The 25,052-nt window shown below is 35.2% G+C and overlaps 1 protein-coding gene across 1 annotated transcript in view; it reads left to right on the forward strand.

Annotated features, from left to right (window-relative positions):
* rg (A kinase anchor protein rugose) overlaps positions 1-25,052 on the forward strand; it is a 748,758-nt gene that overhangs the window by 558,386 nt on the left and 165,320 nt on the right. Inside the window, exons 26-34 of the mRNA XM_077443290.1 lie at positions 3,282-3,373; positions 4,499-4,603; positions 6,820-7,048; positions 7,462-7,776; positions 7,852-8,087; positions 8,156-8,331; positions 8,407-8,551; positions 8,631-8,754; positions 10,879-11,015. Coding sequence (XP_077299416.1) covers positions 3,282-3,373; positions 4,499-4,603; positions 6,820-7,048; positions 7,462-7,776; positions 7,852-8,087; positions 8,156-8,331; positions 8,407-8,551; positions 8,631-8,754; positions 10,879-11,015 — 1,559 coding nt within the window. The remainder of the gene's footprint in view (positions 1-3,281; positions 3,374-4,498; positions 4,604-6,819; positions 7,049-7,461; positions 7,777-7,851; positions 8,088-8,155; positions 8,332-8,406; positions 8,552-8,630; positions 8,755-10,878; positions 11,016-25,052) is intronic.

The raw sequence follows: 25,052 nt of genomic DNA on the forward strand, positions 1-25,052 counted from the left end.
TCAAGCATTCACACCACCATCACAGAAATTATGCAAACGTACCGTCACAACACCACCACTACAAAATGGCAAACCACCATTCAAACCATTCCAATTACAATAATAATATGAACAACAACATGCAATATTCGAGGCTTGGAAACTATCACCGTGGTCACTCGATGAATTCAGGTAAATGTTCTAAATCTCTCTCTCTCTCTCTCTATCTCTCTATCTCTCTCTTCTCCCGCTCTCTCAACACTATTGGGTGTTTTCTTGATTATTAAATGTTTACTTTTATATACCTACTATGATATTTCCTATGTTTTTATATGTATTTTTTGATTATATCTTCTATAATATTTATTTTGAAAGAATTCATATCGAAAGTCACCACGATTTGGTCCTTTTTATCATTTTTTAATTGAAAAAAAAAGCTTCGTATTAAACCAGGGTTGCCAGACGTCCCTATTTGAGCGGGACTGTCTCGAGTTCAACAGATAAATCCCGAGTCCCGCATTGCCTCTGAAAATCCCGACAACAAAATTTGTATATTTTATTTTATTATATATCAATTAATCATGCACACTCACCTAAAAGATTGCTCCAAAGCGACGAGTGTACTAAACAGATTAAGAACAGAAGAAAATACATACATAAATAGAAGTAAAAATATGGGTTTGGTGCAAACGATCGACAAGCGCCAGACTGAACCACAGATTAACTGGATTACTGCTTTCAACGCAATTCTCGACTTCACGAATGATAGATTGCACATCAGATGACGAGTAACCTTTCGATGTGCACAGATGCAATTATTAAAATTGAGTTGGATCTTTCTGGCGAGTTTAAGGCAAAATTCGGAACTAAAGTATCAGAAGCACAGAACGTATACAGGGTAGGTATGTCGGTACTTCGGGTAGATTTCGCTTAGTGTAAGTGCGAGCAGTGCGCACGCATAAGGTACACGTGTCGTTAATCTGTGGTTCAGTCTGTCTGGCGCTTGTCGATCATTTGCACCGCATCGAAAAAATATATATACATGACATATAAATTCTTACAAGAAATAAAAATATAAGAGCCAAGTCAACAGTTACTAATTGAAATTGTCAACTATTAACTGCTCTAGTTAGTCGCGACCCCCGTAGCCGAGGAAGCAGATGAAGAGAGATTTGACAAATGTCAATGGCACCATCCAGTGAGTTTAAGAAACGAAGGCCTCGGGGAATGGGAGAATTAAAATATGCCACAGTTCTTGCCAGAGGAATATGAAATAGGGGACGATGGCAGGTCCAGATCAAACTTTCCGGAGCATGAAGGCCAATCTCCGCCAGAATAGACTGACATGAGATAATATAGAAAACAAGAACTTGATGAGGGCAACATTCTTCTGTATTCAAAAGAAGTGTGGCTGATCATTCCCATGACAAATCTTGAAGGAAATAAATATGATTAAATCCCATATTGCTCCTTATAAAGAAGCGAGAGAAAGCATCTTTGGATAAGTCCGAGTTTAAGAGATTGTTTTGGCTGAAGGACTCCAGATCATAGGGGCATACTCCATGATACTTCTCACTGGCAGCCTCAGAACAATAGGACTATGGAAATTTCGGGTTTTGCAAAAAATAAACCCTAGCATCCTTGAAGCAGAGCAACACACAGAATCAATGTGATTGTAGAACCTTAGGTCACTCTGAAAAGCAACCCCAAGATCAACAGTAGATTCAACCCAGTTCAATTCAGAGTTACCAGAAAGGTACAATTGGGGCTTGATCTAGATCTAGAGTACACATTACCTAACATTTGGAGACATTAAGACGGTTAACGGTTAATTAACGACCAAGCACGAAGAGCATTTAAATCCTCTTGTAAAAGCTTGCAAGAACGTTCAGAATATATACTCAAATGCAGCTTTAAATAATCCGCATATAGTGAGAAACGACAATTGACCAAGTGCCTACCAATATCATTGACAAAAATGTATGTAAATAGAAATGATTTGACTTCAAAAGTAACAAATTTCAATCCATTAAAGTCTTGTCCTTAAACTAAACATGAAAATCGATTTTTTTTTCAATTGCAGAATTAACATAATAATTTAATATTATTTACAATGTTGACCTTCTTTACGAAGATGTCTGTTTATTGAACAAATTTTTAATGAAGCAAACGAGAAAAAAACAATGTATGAGAAATGGATAATATTTTTTAAAGATCATTCCGCTTGCAATAATTTGTACAAAATTGTGGTTCACATCCTCTCAATTCTACATTCCATTGCAATTTGCGAAAGAATACAGGCTGATGAGTGCAACCTGGAGAAAGGAGAGAAATAGATTATTTTTAAAAACCGTAGAAGCTGAATTAATGCAATTTTATCGAGCAAAGTTGGCAAACATATTTTGAAACAAGCTAAAAGCTAAAAAAAAAACTTTTAATGAAACTGTTAGGATTGTATACATTTTTGCATTTAAACCAAAATGTAATTCTTGTAATTGTATCAAATATATTTTAATAACTGTGATTCCTATGGATTATTAAGTGACTATTTTTTATATGTTCTCATCTTATTTATATATGTACATTATAATTTAATTAAAAATATTTATTTCTTAATTTTTTCATTAATTCTTAAACTTCTTTTTGATCGTTCGAAATAGTGAATGTCCCGATCTGTGATTTTGGAAATCTGGCAATCCTGTATTAAACCCTATATTTTGTTTGTTTATTCATGCTACATGAAATTTTTCCCTTTCTATAATTATAATTTTATCGATAATGTGCTTCTTCGACCCAAATCAATCTATTGAAGGCGAAAGCGTTTGAAAGTTTTTGTTTTTGAATTGGTGGACGTCCGTTAAATATTGTATATATAAATATACATAAAAAATGTTTTTATTTTTTACCATTATATTCACCCAGCATGTATTTTATGCATTTATTTATACAATTTCACTTATAATTTGCACATACTATCTGTCTTAACCTCATCCTGGCACACCCGAATATTATATTATATTTACCGTATATATATAATTGTATAGATTATTTATTTTGTGTGTGAAATTACATTTATTTATTGTTAATAATTGAATATAATAATGGCTCTGAATCGAATTGAAAATATTATAATATTATCATTTTCATTCAGAACATTTACAAATGGTTTAAATGTTTATTTAAATCATTACATATATGCATTCGTGTGATCCATTTGCATTGTGTCTTCAATCAAAATTGCTTTCATATTCATTCTGTTAAATGTATCAAGCTTTACTTACGAATGTTTGGAAATGTTTCAGGATCAAATCACGACGATGTCGAATATGCCGTTATCGTCGTGGACGAAAATAATTCTTCAGTTCTTCGAGATCAAGACTCTCCTTCTATCAAGGTGAGATTGTCATTTTCAATCATATAAATAATTACATTAGAATCTATAAGGTACACAAGATTTAAATTATTATTATTTTCTATTCTCTAAATAACATCACATTTACTAACATATTAAATATTTGACTCTCAACTAAAAATATGTAATTATTTTATGGTTTCTCGGCTTAATCGCAAAAGAATATTGTTATTTCCACCGAGGTACCATGTTGATCGACAGCTTAAGTTATTACTTACTTATTGCGATTTACTTATGTTTATTACTAGATGTTTTTTTAATTACATTATATTTATTACTATATGAAGTATTTTCTTGTGCATTTTTTATTATTGAATTTCATATGCCTTTATTATTATTATTATATTATAGAATCACTTCTGCTTTATATTTATTGCATGTTTATGTAAAAAAAATATCTGTATTTTTCATATATACATACATGTTTATTATTGCATTGTTGTCTTCATTCTTGTCTCTTTGATATTTTTACGAAACCATCTTTTGCCTTGTTGTGAACACTCAAACTTTCAACTATATAGTGTTTTGTGAATCTGCCCTCCGATTGAACATTATCTTGCGTTTTGGAAATGATGCCTGTTGGAATATTTACAGTTGTTCCTTATTTTATTTGGTAACACACTCCACTTTTGACCATACGTTTTTATTTTTCATTGTATTGTTTGCTTCTTATAGTTTTTCTCATACTTTTTTCACCCTTGGATGCGGTAGTGTGAATGAAAATCTTTCAGTTTTTCGATTTTCTTTCACTTGAAATAAATTTTCTTATGTAATCCGCTTATTGAAACCAGATTTCTGTGTGTACATTTCTTCAATTAAATTTGCTATGGACATCTTGTGAACAAAAAAAAGTGACAAAATTTATATTCTTCTGATTTTGTTCCAATGTTGTTTTATTTGTTTCGTTCTGTTGAATTTCTGTAATGTGGAACTTATAATGGAATGTTTTTTCTGTGAGTGGGTTATTTTGATTTATTTATTTATTAATTTGAACCAAAGTTATTTAGACTACCTTTCAACCTATTGAATACCTCTATCATTATCATAATTCCTGTTTTTTGATTTTGCATTATCATTTCCCCTTTTTTGTTTACGTTCACTGATTAGGTGGAATCGGGAGAAGACAAAGGACCTGACCCACTTCCCACAACCGCATCCAGAGAAGAGCCATTATATCAATCGACACTGAACGTCAAAGTCAATCAGAACAAGGTTAGTTTGGGATTAAGATAACGATAGTTACGTCTGTACAACGTTACATTTAATAAAGAAAAACACTATATAAAACTATCTTATAATAGTGGCGATCAGATTATCAAAAGCACACCGACAAAATGTCCATCAAAAATTGCGCACATAGAAGAAAACGTACATGGAAAAATGCACACGAACACGATTTTATTTAGTTTGACATTTCTGTCCAGAGATATGTAATAAGAATAGAGGGGCCCTTACGAATAAATAATTGTTGTCAATTTTACGCGGTACGTCTCTATAAATACGCTACATCGCACGGAATACAATCGGATCAATTTACTTATAAAGATGTATCCCATGCTGTTTATTGTGTTTTTGAATGTATTGTGCAATTTTTACCGATGCTTGCCCATCTTGCGAGTAATATAAACAAACAGAAATGTTTTTATCGGACATACGTCGAGCACCAAGCGTCAGATACGAATGATTCTAAAATTATTTAGGTTTTTCTATGGACAAAATGTCACTTGACAACAATATAACACCTAAAGCCACTTCTATTAATATTACATTTCTCTGTTTCTGTCCGTCAAATATTATAATAAATTTTTACCCCCTTCTACTGAGTTAATATTTTTAGAATTTCACACACAAACATCTTTCCAATGACAGTATTTTATACCAAAATTTGAGTTGGCCCCGTTTCTTCAATAAATTTATTTATAAATTCTCTGATCCTTCACCGATAATTATCAAAATTACATTTGTTAGATAAATAGTAAATGTTCACTAAATTTTATTATTAATTTATCAACAATTAACACTTCATTATATAACGGTTTTTTTCCTATGTGTACAATTTTATTTATGAAAGCTTTTCGTGTGCGATTTTATCATAGAACAAATATTAGCTCATATAATATACATTTATACATACATACATAAATGAAGAAATTCATTAGATAAATCAATCAATATATTAAGTTAGTCGTTTATTCGACGGTAAGTAAGCATGTTTTGTTATTTTGCGAATTGTGCATTTGTCGAACACAAGTTTTTTGGTCACATTGCATTTTTTTCACAAATTTTATTTTTTGTCTATATAGCAAACAGCAAAACTGAAACCAAAAGGAGCACCCACTAAATACTTGACATTGGTTTGTACTTTGGATATTGTACGTCCATCGTATACTTATATAATATACATACATATGAATAGGTGTCTCGATGAGCACACAAATTTGATTTTCTTTTCTTGATAAAGTAACCCCCCTTACTCCCCCACAGTATTCGTATCTAAATAGGCAAAAGATACAGAGCTAGATGGCTTTTAGTAGAGAGACATGTATTTTTTGTAGATATAATATATGAAAACAGAATCACGCAGTGCATGAAAGATATTTTGATTTGGTTTTTGTTGCAAAAATTTTTTTTATTGTACAAATTTTATAATTTTATAAAATATTGGTATTGGTGGTATGACAAATGTTCATGAATTAAATTCATTATAAAGTCTAATTGACTTCGATTCGAATATTTCGTAAATTATAGACCCATGTTCATTGTATATTGATGTTTTCCCATGTACATACATATATATACATACATAGCATTTTGCGGAGCAATTCTGTTGTAGGTTAAGTGTTTATCTAAAAGGACGTTATAATATTACACATAGTTAGTGCTATTTTTATAACATGATACTCATTTGTTGATAAGTATCTATCGTTACCATTAATTTCACATAGTTTGACGTTGAAGAGTTTGGTGTTGAACACGATTTTCACTCGCTTCATATTTAAACACTACAATATATTCACCGTGTTGATTTTAATTTTGCTTATTTTATGTTTAACACATTATCACTGCCCAACAACCAGTGGCCAAGTTTAAATTAATCTCCCCTTTTTAATTCTTATTCAAATGTAATGAAATATTTTTGGATATGTCATATGAAACTGTAGTAAAATCAAATTAAATTCATGCTAAATCAATAACTTCACGTATCTCTTCGTTTTGCGGTATCTGAGCTTAAGATTGCTGCTTAAATTTGATGTAATTAATTTAATCAGTTTACTATATATGCAGTCATAGTTCCGTTGGTTTTATTTTAAGTCACTCAATTCACACATGTGCCGGAATGAAAATTGTTTTCAATTTGTGTGTATCGCTGGTGGATCGTTGATATGTGATTGTTTTATAATATTTGCCTTCTATTCCCGAAATCTCAGAGTGTGGACTCGATAGAAGATATCGCATCGGTGAATTTGAATTCCACGGAAACGACTAATAATGATATGGAGACTTCCAGCGAAATCATGATGGACGACAACAAGCAAATGGCTAGCAACGATGAGTCTTGGACTGATGTTAACCTGAATGAAGACACTGATATGGGAGGAGATCAGATGAGAAGCAACACACACGGAATCAGAGATCAAGAAGGCAACATCCATGCCGGTGAGAAAACAATTGTTGTAGAAAAAAGATTAACATGAAAATCTTGTATATATGTATCTAAATAGTACTTTAATATCATTTTAAAATAATCTTATTTTTACCAGAATTTCATACTAATTTTGTTCTTCTTAAAAGTACCCCCTTTTAGCCGAGAGCAGTTGATACATATATATTTTGATTATTTGATCTTAATATCTAAGCATTTAGACTTAGGAAACGCCTAGTATATCTTCGCTTACATGTGTATATTATATGTATAATTAGATTTGCACATTATTTTATTTAAATTAAAATAAATGAACCATGTCAATAAAATGAAACAACTGAATTTTGTATGGAAAAATTGTTCGCATAACGTTTTTCTAGAGAAAATATGTTAGGATATTCAAATAAGTATGAATTTTATATTTCAGATCACATTGATAAATCTCATCATCAAACGAGTCGTGGTCCAGATGTGGCCCTTTCACGAAATGAACCTCCACTTCCGCACGCGCCGACAGGTCGTGGCCGACCCCAACATAACATCAGCCATCAGCATCATTCTCTACCACCGCTATCCGCTCCAACTGATGTATCTCATAGAGAGTCAAGTTTAACTCAAAAATTAGAAACGGCACTAGGTCCAGTGTGTCCGCTCTTGAGGGAGATCATGGTAGACTTTGCACCGTTCTTATCGAAAACGCTGATCGGGAGCCACGGACAAGAGTTGCTGATGGAAGGCAAAGGTTTCATTTATATCTGCGTAACGATTGCAAATCAACCGCTCAGAATGCGATGCGAATAATAATTTTTCGTTGCAGGTTTGACTACATTCAAGAACAGTACGTCCGTTGTAGAACTGGTGATGTTGCTGTGTTCTCAAGAGTGGCAGAACTCTTTACAGAAGCATGCCGGCTTAGCTTTCATTGAATTGATCAATGAGGGTCGTCTTTTGTCTCATGCGATGAAAGATCACATTGTCAGGGTTGCCAATGAAGCCGAATTCATATTGAATCGGATGAGAGCCGATGATGTGTTGAAGCATGCAGACTTTGAAGTGAGTATCGTTCATAGTGATGAGAACGTTCAACCATTGCCCTTGTACTTATTATACTTTGTTTTCAGTCCCAATGTTCATCGACAGTCTTGGAAAGAGCTGAAGAAGAACGCATGTGTGATCATTTGATAACAGCAGCCAGACGAAGAGACGGAGTCATAGCTTGTCGATTGTTAGAAAAGGTTCGACATATAATGTCGAATAGGCACGGTGCTTGGGGTTCTGCTGAGCAGTCAGAACAGAAGTGGGTCTCAATTTTTAATTAGTTTGCTTTGAAAATTTTGTATGAATCTAATAATTGATTGGTTTTTCAAAATAGGCCATCCTACTGGAAGCTCGATTTGTGGGAAGACGATGCTAGAAGACGACGAAGACTCGTTCACAATCCTCGGGGAACGTCACATCTCGAAGCCACTTTGCATCAACTGAATGATCAAGGCACCCCTCAAGATGCTATTTCTCAAGTATTGATATTGTTTTTAAGTTATATATGGAGCTTTTGATGTTTGGTTATGATTTTTTATGTTAATTTTGTGTTTTTAGGCTCGCGAGGAGTTCCATTCTCAACTAGCAAATTCGAGAACTGGTCAACAAGGAGCTAATGCTGAATTGATGGATGATGCTGAACTTTTGACTGATGATAGAGAATTAGACGTTGATCTTACAGGTTTGTCCATTAACATTCTGATCTTTGGTGATATGGTCAATGCAAAAAAAGTCTTCGATTTTAAAATAGACACAATACATTGACATTCCTGTTGCTTTCAATGAATATATGTATGCTATGTAAATGGAGATCTTTTCTAAAAGTTTTATCAAGTTTTACTGTGCACACTTTTAAAATCAGATCATTGTGGCGCTCCCCTAATAACAATACTTTTAACAACGGATCCATATGCATAGTATTTTGGAGAGGATGAAATTATTTTAGTCTGCTCCACTTAAGGTTCCTTTTTTGATGGTTGAAACCATTAATGTTGACAGCATGGCTAAAGACTAATCAATTACTGCTCCTGGAGCATTCATAATCATCGTCAGCATCAAATGCCACAGTCCCAACTAACGAGAATGTAGTTTAATATGAGAAACGTGTATGGAAAATCTGACATAATGAATCGTACGGCACAGCACGTCTAGTTAGACTCCAGAATCCAGAATCGTACGATCTTATTATTTCGACAAGTTTCTCCTAAATTTCTTCAAATATAGGAATCACCGCTATCGATCACTGTCCAACCTATGTTGATACAAGGATAAACATAACCGATAACACTCCAGGGGTTGAGTTTTGGCCTGGATCGCCATAGTAGAGATCGGATGTGCTAGCGTTTTAAAAAAAGAACAATGCTTTTTTGCTCTGTTGCTTCGTTAACTTGTAGAGAGGTCCATTGTTATTTAAAGAGCAAGTCTAATCATCATCATCATCATTCATAGCCATTCACTATCCACTTCTGAATGAAGGCCTCTCCAAGACGCTTCCACTCGTCTCTGTTTTGCGCAACTCTCATCCATCTCACCCTACACGTTTTCCTAATTTCGTCTACCCATCTTCCTTGCGGTCTTACTTTTACCCCTTTCCAACCTCTCGGGTACCATTCTCGCACTTGTTCACCTTTCATCCGTTGCCATTTCAATCTCTTCACTCTATCCACCATATCCACTACCCTTGTCATACTTCTCACCCACGTATTCTGCTTCCTTTCTATCCTCGTTATGCCAAGAATACAGCGTTCCATATTTCTTTGAGTGCATTTGACTTTGTGTAGCATCTTCGTTCAAATGTCCAAGCTTCACATCCATTAAGTCATCAATGGCAAAACACATTGATCGAAGATCTTTTTCTTCAGACAAAGTGGCATTTTTTGATTTAAAAACCGCATTCATTCGTCCAAATGCACGTCTCTTTATTTCTTCTTTTTTACTACCGGACATGTCAATTATTTGACCTAAATATAAATAATTATTTACTACTGTTACGTATACTAAAAAGAGCCGCCGAGTAATTGCTATCGGATTAGGCCGGGTAGCGTCCTGAGAGACCGTGAGACCGGTGTAAGTGGTTTTAAGGATTAGCGACAAGCTAAGTGCATGAAAGCTAAACTATGATTGCACTTCTCATACCGTGGGAATACATATCCGAATACGTGACTATACAGTAGGTAAACAGATTAGACGTCCTGAGAGATCTACCCCTTATAAGGCGGTACGTAGGCGATATCATGTCATTCTGGACTGAGCAGTGACAGTGCGTGTATCTCCTTAATCATCAATAAATGCTGTGATACGACTGTTGGCCTTTTACTTGGATCCTCCACCCACCCCTACGCAACACTACTTCTACTATTTTATCATATAATGAAATGCTATCAGGCATGCAATAACTATTGAACATTAGTTTAGTCTTACACATTGATTTGTTAAGATCTTTTTATTCAGACAAATAGTTATATTTTGATTTTGATTTTTAAATGCTTTTTATTATTACTAAATTATGTTCACAATAGATGTTATAATAGCTACTGATCTACTGATCATTTTCTATTTTCTAATTTTAATTTAATTTTGTTAGTAATCATAGTATTATATTATTCTAATGTTAATGTTCAGCATAATAGGAAAAACAGCTCAAAAACCTAGTTTACAATTCTTTAAATAGTTATATAAGCGAATCATAACCAACCAGTCATGTAAAAAAACCTTCAGCTTTTTAGCCTTTAGAGCGAAAGTTTTAACGATTGAGATATACGTATTTATAGATTTATCCCAAGAATGAATGAACTCTTCTTCTCAGGTCCAGTAAACATCAGCAGTAAATCCAGGCTCATCGCTCCGGGACTAGTCGCTCCGGGCACCGTGTCCATCACCTCGACGGAGCTGTACTTCGAAGTGGACGAGGAGGACCCAGAGTTCAGAAATGTCGACCAAGAGGTGAGTGAGCGCCATAAACTTATTCAATTATTACGATTGCACATTTACAATTGTTCGCGCTAAACGCTCCGATCTCCACCTCGGGCGAGGGAAGGTCGTAAGCGCCCACGGTCTCGGTACACCCGACGACGTTTCGACACGGCTATCGCTCGGACTCGGACAAAGGTGAATCCCATGCTATATTGGTGGCCCTTGTAAGCGCCACGGGGCCCCATTGTTGGCATGTCAGAACTCTTTTCTCCGCAGCGGCGGGGGTCCCTCGGTGACCGCAGGGGTCCCCGTTTTTTGTCCCTCTTCTGTGCGCTGACGCACACAATGTGTCGCTTTTTTTCCACAGACTGAGACTCCGCGAGTTCTTTTTTTTTGTTGATTTTTGAGTCGTCTTCGGGTTTCTCTGTTTGTTTAGGCTGCTCTCATCGTAATCAATCTGCAATTTAGACGTTTTATTCGCCCGGGATCTCGGACAGTCAGGAAGGAGTCCCGTCCCCCCCCCCGCCCCACTGCCCCCAAACCGAGTTTGAAAAATGACAAGGGAATTGATATTTTCATTTGTGTGATTCGTCTTCGTTATGTCTGCTTCCGTTAGGTTTGCGGTTTTAATTAATTTTTTGGTTTTGTTCGGCGGGTGGGGTGGTGTTATAAAAAGCACGTTTAATGCATTTGTCTCGAGTTGTAGTACATATGTATGTATGTACATTCATACATACATAGTTGTTATGTTTATTCGTCGTATCGATATTTGATTTCGATCTCAGATAAATTTATGAGTCTGTGAATCGTTTAGTGAGTCACATTATACTTTGAGTGCGTCCCACACATTTTTCATAAAGATCTTAGCAGGCGTTTTCAACTCTTTCGATGCGAAAATTTCTATGTGTCTGAGAGAGTTTCGGGTGATTTCGTGTGGCACTAACGAATATAGTAAAATTTAAACGAAAACTTTCATTTTTCAATAATCTTAATAGTCTTTTCTGGTGATAAAATTGTTTCCAACCCGTAAAAGAGAATGAACTGCAAAGCTTAAAAAAAATTATAATTAATTCTGATAATGTCAAAGCGTCTTGAGAGTAAATTGTACAACTGATTGCCCGACATACTATAATACTACTGTTACAAAAAAAATCTTTCTATTTCTTTAACCTCAAGAAAAAAAGATGCAAAATATCATTAAATAATTCGATTAAAATTAAAATTCAGTTTCTTAATTAGCATCGTGCTATGCGGTTATTTTTATTATAAAAAAATTGCAAAACATTAGAAATATAATCAGCAATGTTGTGCATTGAAAGTACTTTGGGATTAAGTTTTGTAACCTATGTTGCAAGAGTAGACTGAATGATGCGGTTGGTAACATGTAATGTGACAGGCAGGTCGTTGTGGCGCCACGCCGAATTTTAAACCGCCGAACGAGTCTCATTTTACTCTAACGCCTATATCTCCTGACAACAAGATCCTACAGTAATTGTGTATGGCGACTACTCGCTTTCCATTGACACCTCTTGTGGATCAATATATGTATTTTATATATGTGTTTTACGTACACATTTATGTAGTTAGTTTGTTTTGAAAACTACAATTTCATCATCATTTACTATTTTCCATTAATTAATCCACTACTGGTCGAAGGCCACTCCAACAAGCTTCCGTTTTGCGTTACTCTCACATATTTTTCTAATTTCTTCCTTGCGACTTTCCTTTCATCCTTTTACAGTCTCTCAGGTACCGCTCTAGCACTTATTTCGTCCATTCTTCTAGCTATGTAACCTTTGTGACATTCCAATCTCTACACTATCTCCACTATATCAACTACCCTTGTCATAATTCTCACCAACGTATTCCGTTTCCTCTCTCTAATCGTTATGCCGAGCTTACAGCGTTCTATACTTCTTTGAATGCATTGTACTTTGAGTAGCATTTTAGCGCTCTATGTCCATGTTTCACTGGCAAAACATATCTACATATACATGTATGTATGTATAATTTATTTGGTAAACCTCTTAAAGGTCCAGTTTTAGTGTGATAATTCAGGAAAATATTATATAGTATTATAAATATGATGTCTTCGCGGACCGGACGCGGAAATTGGACCTGAAGCTTATCAAAGAATGTACCAAATATGTCGTTTAAATTACACGTATTGAAATTTTCGCCCTCGCAATAAGCACACCTGAATCGAATACGGTTATTTTTATATCTTCACGGGTCGCAATATAAAGTTGCTCGGGTGGGGCTCGGTGGCGCCACGGGCCGGGGCCTCCGGTGGCCCCCCGTTGCCCCAGTCTCCAGGGGCTCCGGACCGGGCCCCACATTGACACACATACTTCTTTATCCGATTGTTTATCTACTATCCTCGCGAGGACGACGAACACACAACTTTTTTAATTTCTCACGTGGAACGAACGACACACACACACACACACACATACGTACATATATCTATGCATCGTGTAGACTCGAGCGAATCTCCTCATTCATAATATTCGTTGCCAAAAAAAAAAATGAGGGAAAAAAAATGAAGACTCGATTTCCGATGCAAAGTTGAGATAGTGTGTATTTTTCTGGAATTTTATGTCAATCCTTAGTTTGACTCTAATTGGGAACTTGTACCTGTCCGACTTGTATGTTAGATGGGTGTGTTTGATACCACTCTCCCTCTCGATTCACTTATTCAATAAATGCTAATCATTTTATGTGTTTTTTTTTTAATGTAATTATATATTGTATGTTTCGGTATGCTTTCTGAGAAAAATATTTTCGAAAAGCAAGTTTGAAATTTGATCGTTATTCGAGGTTGGTATGTGTGTATGTATGTACATACATATGTCCCTACGAAATTTTTATTTATTATCTATTATGTTGTTGCTTTTTTTCTGTATATAATACGATACGATATTGAAATCAATATTGTTTTTATCGAAATTTTTGTTGTAATATCAAATGTAACTAATATTTAACAATTGATCATGTCAAAGTTTACAAATTGAACTTCATCATTAGGCTGAACTTTGTTCCATTCGAAAGCATTAAATATTATGATGATTTTTTTTTATCAAATCTTCAAGTTATAAATGGTGTTTTTGTTGTTTTTTTTTTGCTTTTGTGCAAAACATGAAAAATCATAGCCAACGATGAATAACACAATTTTCGAATTAAATGTGGGGGGTCCGATTGAAATTATTAATGAATCTTGTTAAGTATTAAGACATTCAGAATAGATTTTGTCTTTCTTTCTCTGCTCGCTTGTTTGCCAGGTTTCCTCAAACTATACCTAATAAATAATACACGTGAGGCATAACTGTATATAAATACATACATATGTATGTACATACATGAGAATGAAATATTTACACCGAAGATTTTATTTTTACATTATAATCGAATTGCATCATTTATAGAATTTATATAATTGGTCGATTTCAATACAAACAATCCCACACAAAAAACATGGTAAATCGGACTCAAACCATTAGCCAATTTATGACGTGCGTGCTTAAGTAATTACATGTAATCTGATGTATAATACTCATACATTCATTCATAGTTTTGTTGAATCAGCTGGAATTGAAGTGGCAGCATTTAGAGCAGGCCTGTCTTAACTGTCAATTATTGGAGACGGCCTCGACTGCAATCGTCAGATTATGTTATCTGACCATTCGATTGACATCTTTTGTCATGTCTGGTACATTACTATGTACCAGACATTACTACGTCAATTATATGCACCCCTTCTTTTATTTAATTTAACTTTTAGGGTCGCTGAGTTCGCGCCATAGTATGAAATTAATCAAGACTTTAAATAGCACAAGAAAAATGCTATTTTTTGCGAGAATTCGTTTACTTTGCGCTTCGGTGAAATGTATTTATCGTACGTATGTACATGTATGCGTGTTTAATAATAGTATAATACATTCGGACAGTACTTACTCGTATGCAAATGTATGCACTCCCATCGTTTTGTTGTAATCGTTATATGTAATATTTCAGCGCGATACCGATCTGCCAAGTTGTCTAATAAAAAAGTGCGAAAAATTTAGATACCCGCCTCGTTTTTGCGAACCTGTCGTCCCGCGCTCGCGTTATCTCCTCTATGAGGTATGATGTTTTGTGAGACGTTTGAAACACATATGATATACATACATATATGTACAAGCGACAATCGACTTTATGGGTGTATGCTTTATGGGCGATTTTTTTCGCGACGAACGACTCTCGCCAAATTGTACGTCGCACCTGTCGAGTCGCGGTCAGGGGTGACAAACCGGCGGTTATGAATATGAATATTTGGCTGGGTCGATACGTGCAGAGCCGTAGCGGGGTGCACGTGTGCAGGGAGCAAAAATTATGTTGATTTGTTTTTTTATTTTTGTTTGGTTGAAGTGCATTATATATGTAAATCAGCAAATTCGGGATTTTTGCGAAAAATGGTTACTAGGTTGCCGATTTGTTGGAACCGTTTCAATGAAATTGGATAAAATGGCAAACTCTGATAGGAAACGGACGACTGGAGTCATTAGCCAACAGCATAGCTCGGTCGTTAAGCTTCTGCCCAACAACTAATCAAGGAAATGTGTTCGTTGGTAACCACGTTACCAGTTGGTTTATGACGACACGGCGTTGAAGAGACGTTAGTAGAGCTCCAACCGTTACTTGAAACGGGAACGCGAACGGGAATTGCATGCCTTATTCTGGCATTGCAACGCATGCCGGGTTCTATATATGTATATGGTTCCCAGAAAGATAGTAAAGTAGTAGCGCAGTTTCGAGAATTCATAATTTTCAAATGCGCTCAAAATAACTTACATATTTGCATTCCACAAAAATAGGTTAGCACCCTCGGATAACATCCGAATACCCCTTGACGCTTTTTTGTGGAATTGTATTGCGTTAGTTCTCCTTGAGCATCTTTGAAAGTTCGGATGTCTCGAGAGTGCAACTATCTCGAGTGCATTTTTCCAGTTACCATATACATATGTATGTATATTTAAATGGTATTTGAAAAAATTCGGCCGCGTGCGGATCGAACACAGAACCAACACGTTTCTTTTAATTAAATAATTTAAAACCCATGCGATGGTATTTCATTCAGTTATATATATTTCAACGCTCATATGTTGAAGTTGTCTCCGACGCAAGTAGGTTTACATATGTAGATGATTTGATCCAAAACGAATGTACGATTGCTGGTTTCGGCCCTGGTTGTAGTCGTAGTCGTAGTGTGTGTAGATTTTTGTTGGCTGTAGACTTGGTCGTGAAGGATATTAGGTCTTCAATCAAGCCAGGGGTCCGTGTTGTCGGTCATGTCGCCAGATGTGGTGTCGCGATAACGCTACGGATAGTTTACGACTTCTGGCGTGTGACGTTTCGGACCCTCTTATTTTTGGTCGTCGTCGTCGCTCGTTTTTCGGACGTTTCGCTATCTCGCCCCGATCTTCGGATGTATAGTATAATATCAAACAATGGAGCGTGCACTGCCCTGAACTGCCAAGACGTTTAATGGCATTGATGTATGGCGGTCGCCAACTGCCATCAGGTAAACATACATACATACTCTTTTCAATATTCGTATCTGAAAACAACATCTAGCCCTGCCTGCCACTGCACTGCAGCTCGGTTCATTTGCGAGCTTTCAGACTTAATTCTGCTGAATTTTTATTACTAGCCTCTTCTTACTTCGCTTTCGATTTTTTACTAGCCTCTTCTTATTTCATCTGACAAAATTTGGGTTCTTATACGATCGTTTTCAAACTTTGCCATTTTATAGTCATCAATATACATATGTATGTGGAAATCAAATCCGCCATTACGATGGTGAAAAATAATCGTAATAGACACGTTTGAAAGTACTACATTATCGTTCTCGGCGACGTCTATTTGCCGTATTTATCCACACTGTTCCGATCGTTTTTTTCCCTTTTTGACACCCTCTCCCGCTTTGTCAGATTTTAATTGTTTTAACGCCTACCTATATCTTATTTTTTCGCTCTATATTTTTATGTTTGGAAGTGTTGCTTGTATGCTAGGAATGTACCTATGTACTTGGTCGGTGCTGATATGGTAGATAGAGACTTTCCTTCGCTTTTTTGTTTGAAGTTTGAACTTTCCTTCACTTTGAAGTTTGGAGACAAATCTTGGACACTCATGACTAGTAATCAGGTGTACTTATGTCTATAAATTTATTTTGTTTCGATTTTTTTACATATGTATATATAGACAGCAGCGTGGACTGGTGGTTAGTATATTATGCTTTCAAGCAGAGTGGTCACGATTCGATTCCCACTAGTATCTTTTAGCCAGACCTTGGTTTGTGACTCCAGTTCGATCGTTTCCTATTAGAGTTTACCGATTTTTATGATTTTCATTGAAACGGTAGCTAGTATTTATAAAGTTCAAGAAATTCGAGATATTATATGTATCCCGATATTGCGAGAAACTGGAGAGGAGGATTTATTAGATCCGTCACAACAATTAATCTAGAAAAATTTTAAAATTCTAACAGAAGTTGATCTATCTATATTTTTAAAAAAAAAACCCCAAGACCCATATAATAATATTAAATAATTTATTACGACTTCCTCCAATAGGTCCATTTAACATGTTTATTAGTTCCACTAAACATTTTCGGCATTCAGCTGATGGGATGAGTCCGATTTACCGTGTGATTGTGATCTACATACTTTTTGGCCCGAAACGTGCGAGATATTACACCAAATCCGACTAATTTTAAAAAGCTTTTTCGTGTTTTATTTAATCATTAAAAAATCGCACTTATGTAGGTACAGAGAAATCAGTCGTAATCCTTTATTTTTAGTTATTATTTCTAATTTTTATACATATAGGTATGATATATTTTTCACGGCAGTTAAATTTTCAATTTAATGCAAGGTCTGCAGGTAGATATGAGCGTCCCTTTGTTTTAAAAATGTATAAAAACGAATTATTTATTAGCACAATAAACATGGCCACAACACGTTTCGTTTCCCACAATGTCACTTACAATCCACTAACTCAGTCAACTCCCATGCATCCTTTTTGTTTTCGTTGTCTTCGATCGTCTGTGTATTTGTTTTTATTTTTTTTTTATTTTTTTTCCACAATCGAATATGAAAATTCTAAACTGGCCGGTTTACAATTACGGATAATTCTCCTATAAATATCAATGACCACCATCTTTAACCGGGAACGTTCGACCATTATCGGGAAATCGAAAACATTCATATTATACATTTGTGAACGTATGGATGTGCATTCATACGTGTAGACTTTTCGAACCCAAAACCGAAAACCCGGATCATTGTCTCGTAGCAGGACGCCTCAAAGTTATGTGACGGTTTTAGTGCGTAAAAACATACATATATGTATACTTTTGTATACATATGTACATATATTGGTTTTCGGATCTCGCGTGTCCCGTTTGCCCCTCCTGTTTTATTGTCTTTTGCCCCTTTATTGGCGATAAATTATAAAACGTCATGTGTGTGTGTGTTTGTACCCCTTCGATGTATGGGACGTCACCTTTTCGGTTCGATTCGATCGCAATCTCGTGACTGGTGCTCTCTCTCGGTTGACCGATGACGTGCACCGTGGAAATAATTGACCTCAAATTTAATATAATTTCGATACTATACTAAGAATTTCGAGATTTGAATATCGTTGCATGGTTGGGTTGTATTAGATTGTATTGGGTTTTGTAGATGTTGATTGTTCTTATTAAAAAACGTGTCGTTTATTATAAATGCGATTTAATACTGACTTGTTAGAACAGTGGTGGCTATTTTTTTAATGCATTGTTAAAAATAGACGTGCATTAAAAAACTTTGACGTCTCTATCTTTCGATTGAAGGGGAGTATTAGTTATTTTTGTTATGTGATATTAGGTGAATCTGTGTAAGTTGGCGATTTTTTTAATTATTTTTATTACATACATAACATGACATGGCAATGGATGGGCCGCGTGGCTAGAAGAATGGACGAAAGGTGGACAAAAGAAGTGCTGGAATGGTACCCGAGAGAATGAAAAAGGGTAAAAGGAAGACCGCAGAGAAGATGGGTGGACGAAATTAGGAAAATGTGTGGGGTGAGATGGATGAGAGTTGCACAAAACAGAGACGAGTGGAAGTGTGTTGGAGAGGCCTTCATCCGGCAGTGAATGGTGAATGGCTGTAGGTGATAATGATGACATAACAGGACATATTTATTACATGCATTTATATTGTAATGTATTGTCAATTTTAACAATTGTATTTAAATAAACAGGACATCGAATGCAGTAGACAAGTATGGATAGTCAATAAAAATTTTAATACACAGCAAATTTGTGAGAAATTCATTAATTATGAGGGTTGCATTTTATAAGATTCAACAAATTCGAGATGCTAGAAACTTGCGGGGAGGGGATACTGATTTATTTTATCTGTCACAAAATTTAGCTAGATACATCGGAAACTTCTAGCAGGAGACGGTCGATCTGTGTTTTTATAACCACTAAGGTCTGGCCAGCAGCATATTTGGCCGTTACTTGACCCCAAGACCTCTCTACTGATAGTCAATAGCTCTTCAAATGAGCTATGCCTTGACTGTTTATTTACATTGAAAATATTTTCTAATGCATTTTATATGTCTTCTTAAACTATTCTGAAGTATCTTTCTAGTTCATTTTCTGGCCACATCTTGAGCTCATTGCACTTTCTTTACCCGCTCCACTCTTTCAGCTTAATCTCATATATATCCTTGTTGCAACCATACTATGTTCCATACTTTGTCTAAACTCATTGTAGCATTTAGCCTCTTAAGAGTCGGACCAACTGTGATTTATTTTACTATGTAATCTGTTTTTAGATTATTATTGATCGTGTTTGTAAGAATGCATAGATGAAACAAATATAATATATTCACAGCACAAAAAATCTTATTGTAGTTATATGTTGATAAATTGATTTATAGACAAACCAACGGTTAATCTTATGACTAACCTTCAGATCAGATTTACTCAATCTCATTCTTAAACACGCAATACAATTTATCAATGTGATTTTAATTAAGCGGTGATGACAAAAGGTTAGCTGTTAACCTATTGCAGTCGTGAATACTCCTAATATACAATAATATACCTAATATATGTATGCACATAACATTCTATTTTTATTTGCGCAATACGTTTTGCACCGCAGAGTGGTCGTTTCGCACTACTGAACCACATAATGAAATTTCATATCGCTAATGTCTCATTCTAAAATATATATACTGCATACATCATGTATTTTTTTTAATTTATTCGCATCGACGCGCACCGCAAATATGTATGTACAACCGATAGAAAAAAACAATACACATTAAAAATAGACATGTGTATTTTTAATTGTCGACGACGCCAAACGTCGATTAACCCTTCAATCACCGCACGATAATCGCTCATCGTCGACTCGTGTCATCCCCTCGTGCCCCTCCCTTTCATTTTTAATTATGATGTATCATCGGGTAGTAGGTACGCGCTATCACGCGAAAGAAATGCGTCCATGAATTATTCAGTAGTTGGTGTGTCTGCGAAAATTTCCGCAAAGCTTTTTTTGGCCGTCGTCGTTTGTAAGTCTGCTCGTTTCCGAGAGAGACCACCCAGTGCAAACGAACCTGGGTTTTTTTTGTGTTTTCGCAAACGTTTGTATAATATTTTGACGTAATCGGTCGTAAAACGCATCCAATATTTGCGAAAATTAGCGCAAAAGTGTGTTAATGCGGCCTGCTGAACTGTGATTTTTTTATGATGTTTTCCACTCGTTTAAATTGTTTTGCCTTCACTTTTCAATTATGTAAATTTTAAACCTTTCAATTTTTTTTGTGTTATTTTAAATTAAAAATTACACGCATTTTCTAAAACGGACCATTTTTTAAATTTAAGATAATTCCATTAAAATATTCAATTTTGGATAATACGTTGAAGCGATATTTATTACTTGATCTGTGTTTTCTTATTGAGCGGTTGGTTTGAAAATTTTGTTAAATTCAATTCAAAGATTTCTTAAATTTATACTAATGAAGTTGAGTTTTCTAATTTGGTCATAGCTTTATAAGTTTCATTAAAAGTATGCAAATACATTTAATTGAATATTATCTGCTTTTCCTAACAAAAATTGTGTTTACAAGCAAAGTACAGGTTCGGTTTATTTTTCTGAATTTATGTAGATCTGGACTTTTAGGATGCACCTGCCTCTCTCAAATGACCACAGGACTATGAAAATTTATCTTAAATGTGTGATTCCGTCAGACGTGAACAGTCTGAATGTTTAATGCCAATTCTTTGAATGTCTATAATGGAAAAAAAACGGTCTCGATGCTCTGGGAACTCTATTCGCAGACTACGGAAGCACGCATTAGCAATACTCTTTACATACATACCACTGAGAGATTCCCGGGTTCGAGCCCTTGATTGTTAAGAATTTATTTAGAGTAGTTCTCACTTGGATATTTGTGGCTCTCAGTCGATTGTTTCCTATCAGAGTTTGCCGATTTATCTGATTTCATTGTTGAAATTTCGGTTCTTCATCAAATTGGCAAAAACATCCTACCTACTATTTATCACCACTATTTCAATATGATTACCAATTTATTATCTATAAATATATAATATATACATATGTACAACTTCAATACTATAAAGGTGTCGCTCAGGGGCAACCCGTAATGGCATCATGGTAATATTTACATATATACATTTTTAAAAATTAAAATTAAAATTAATATGTACATATATCAGCAACTGTTTGTTGGCTTTCTACATTGTGCCTTATGAAAGAAATAGATAGAAATACAGGAAGCTATTTTAGGTATAGGACGCTGTATGCTCCGCATAACAAGGAGAGATAGAAAACGGAATTCATGAGTGAGAAGTATGATTAGGGTATGACTAGGACAATAGGCGGATCACGGAGCTAGTTGAATGGACGAATGGTGGACAAAATAAGTGCTAGGAATGGTACTCGTGTGAGTGTTTAAGGATGAAAAGAAGACCGTAAAGAAGATGGGTAGACGAAATTAGAAAAATGCGTGGAGTCAGGTGGATGAGGTTGCGCAAAACATATTAATGGAAGCGCGTTGGAGAGGCCTTCATCCAGCAGTGGATGGTGAATGGCTGGAAATGATGATAACGATGACATGGAATTGACACTATAGTTAAATATGTATCTATGTATGTAGTATTCTATAACCAATATTTATGCGTGATTTATTGTTAAATTCAGTAGAGTATAGACAAGAAACTAGAAAAGCACGTTGATAATGAGTTAGAATCTCAGTTGTTGCCAAAAAGTCTATTAGAACTTATGCCAAAACTGATCTGGATTCTGATGATCCAATTCTTGTCAACGTTTTTTTACAATAAATGCTTCAACTGTAAATCAATAATTTTTAAATACACGAGTCCAACAGTCTTCCGATTTACTTGTTCTAAATCTGGGTGGGTTTATTACTCTATTTTTTATGTGATCAGCCTCTAATTGTTATCGGTAACAATGCCGTCAACTCAATTCAGGCGAGAGATTAATGCGATCAGATACGGTGGCTTCGTCGATGGTGATCTGATTTTTTTTTCTCTTTGTATTTATTCAAATGACTTTTCCGATTAGTCGTGGGTATATTACGTGTGTGTTTGTATTATGTATTTAACAATCACATCCAATTTATGTGTATAGGTGGAGAACTCACCTGTATTATTTTTTACTTTTTTTATTTGTGTGGTCGAGACCAGTTATAATGGTCGTGACTAATCAATGGTCACGCCTTATTATTTTAATGACTTGTTACCATTTTGAGACGCGGCACAAATGAATGATGATATATTGAGAGAGGAGATACTACAAAAAAAAAAAGGTTTTCCTCTCGCTGAATGGAATGTTTGATATTGTTTTCGGAATGTCGGTCTGATTGGAACAGATCGAATCGTAACCCAGTGCCTTTTATTAACGCAAGATCGTGTACTTGCGTAGCAACTTCATTTGTAATTATTATTTGAATTTCAGTGTGCTATTCAAATGAACTTTTCACTTACTACGTACAAAACTTTCCTGTGCTCTCAATGTCAATGCTGAACTTAATCTTGATTTTGGTTCGATATGGTTTTAATCTTTTTAAACAAACTTTACTTTTCATTCGTTCTTGATTATCTTAGAATCATATCCCTGGAATTCTGTTGAAGTATTTTGAACTCCTAAAAATTTAGTTTGATTATTTCATATACTTGCTTCATTTGTGCCATAAGTCCTAGTCAGTGCCTTCATCCCAACACCTGCTGAGAAAAGTTGTACTAACCGTAAGCTTTGGAAGTACTGTAAGTATTATACAAGGTAAATACAAACAACGATTAACATCCACAAAGACATATATACATATATGTATGGACAAATTTGCAGCATTTATACAAATCAGCACAAATCGAGATTCTGAATAACTCGAATTTTTGCGAGAGAAATAGGACAGGAATCAGTGACGGATCCAGGAAATTTGCAGGGTGGGGACCATTTCTAATTTTTAATACACACATTTTTTTTCGTTACATCTTATGTCTGAAAAAATCCAATGTAACGTTTATCTCGTAAATCGATTTTATACAGTAAAAGCTGAAATTCCCAGTGGAGGCGAAAGATCATAGATCAGATGCATTGGTTATGCACATGATAACATTTTATACCTGAGGACAGAGTGGTCTGCTTGTATCCCCAATTTAATAATGTTACTTTTTGGACCAAAAAGGTGCGTTTGAATTGCGTTTTTAAACGCCGAATGTGAATTTGAGTTATTGTTTATATGTATAACATTATGTAGTCCTCTAGGGTGGTGGCCATTGACCTCGTGCCACCACCGTGGATCCGCCAGTGACAGAAATGCCAATTTGTTGAAACGGTTTCAATGAAATCAGATAAATTGCCAAACTCTGATAGGAAACGATCGACCTTGGAGTCACATATTCAAGGTCCGACCACCAGCACACACCAGGAATAGAACCCGTGACCACACACTTAAAAGCATTACATGATGATAACCTACATATGCTGCTAGTCATGAACTCGGGTAGTCTTGATCGGTGTGCATAGTGAAGCAACGCGACATTCAAACGTGCCTCGACTACACTCTCCCCCCCTAGAAAGTCATTCCTAGAGACACGTATTTTGGGCATTTTGCTATTAATGCTTAATTGATGCTTAAATTTGGAATAGGTGCTTAATTCGTAAAATATGCGAATAGATGCTAAAATAACAAAGAAAAGTGAAATTTGCATAAATTTATAAAATTAATAGACAATTTAGAAGGGTCTTCCTATCCCTTTGCCCATTTATTACGTGAAGAAATTGAGGGGATAGAACAGAGCTTGCAGTTTACCATAGACGGTGTTTTTCCTGTCGAAACCAAGCAACTGCTTTTGTCTACTACTGTAAATAGTAGACAAAAGTGTGGATGCTGAAAGGTAAATTAGTAAATACAATATAATTGCTACCGATCGTCGCACAAATCTCAAAAAAGAATCTGTAGAAATATGCTCCATGTTGAGTTTTAATAAATTTTAATTGGTATTATATTTTTATATTAATATTTTTTGTCTTTGTATTTTTTATATTCATGTTTTTTTCATTGAAATTTTAATTCCAAAACATTTTTGAATTTTTCTATTATTTTTTAATCGTTGTGTTGTCTTTAATTGTATAGATATACATATGTATCTAAATTTTATTAAAATTCATCGAAATTTTTTATTATTTAAAACTAAACTCTTCATAAAAATAGATGCTAAAATTGACAAAAATAGATGCCCAAAATACGTGTCTCTAGTCATTCCTTATGGGTCAAATATTTTGCCCCTCCCTGAAATGACCGCTCTGCTCGAAAGCAGTAGTCCACGCTGCTGGGTAATGTTCAACATATCCAAATTTAGATTGATTCCACCAGAGAGACGAAACCCTCGTATCTCGACCGCGCTAGCAACCACCCTCATGACACTTAATCCGTCGAAAGTTAATCCGTTCAATCATCTCAACGTATAATAAAAAAGAGCCG

Source organism: Arctopsyche grandis, chromosome 12 (assembly GCF_051622035.1).
Source record: "Arctopsyche grandis isolate Sample6627 chromosome 12, ASM5162203v2, whole genome shotgun sequence".
Classification (NCBI taxonomy): Eukaryota; Metazoa; Arthropoda; class Insecta; order Trichoptera; family Hydropsychidae; genus Arctopsyche; species Arctopsyche grandis.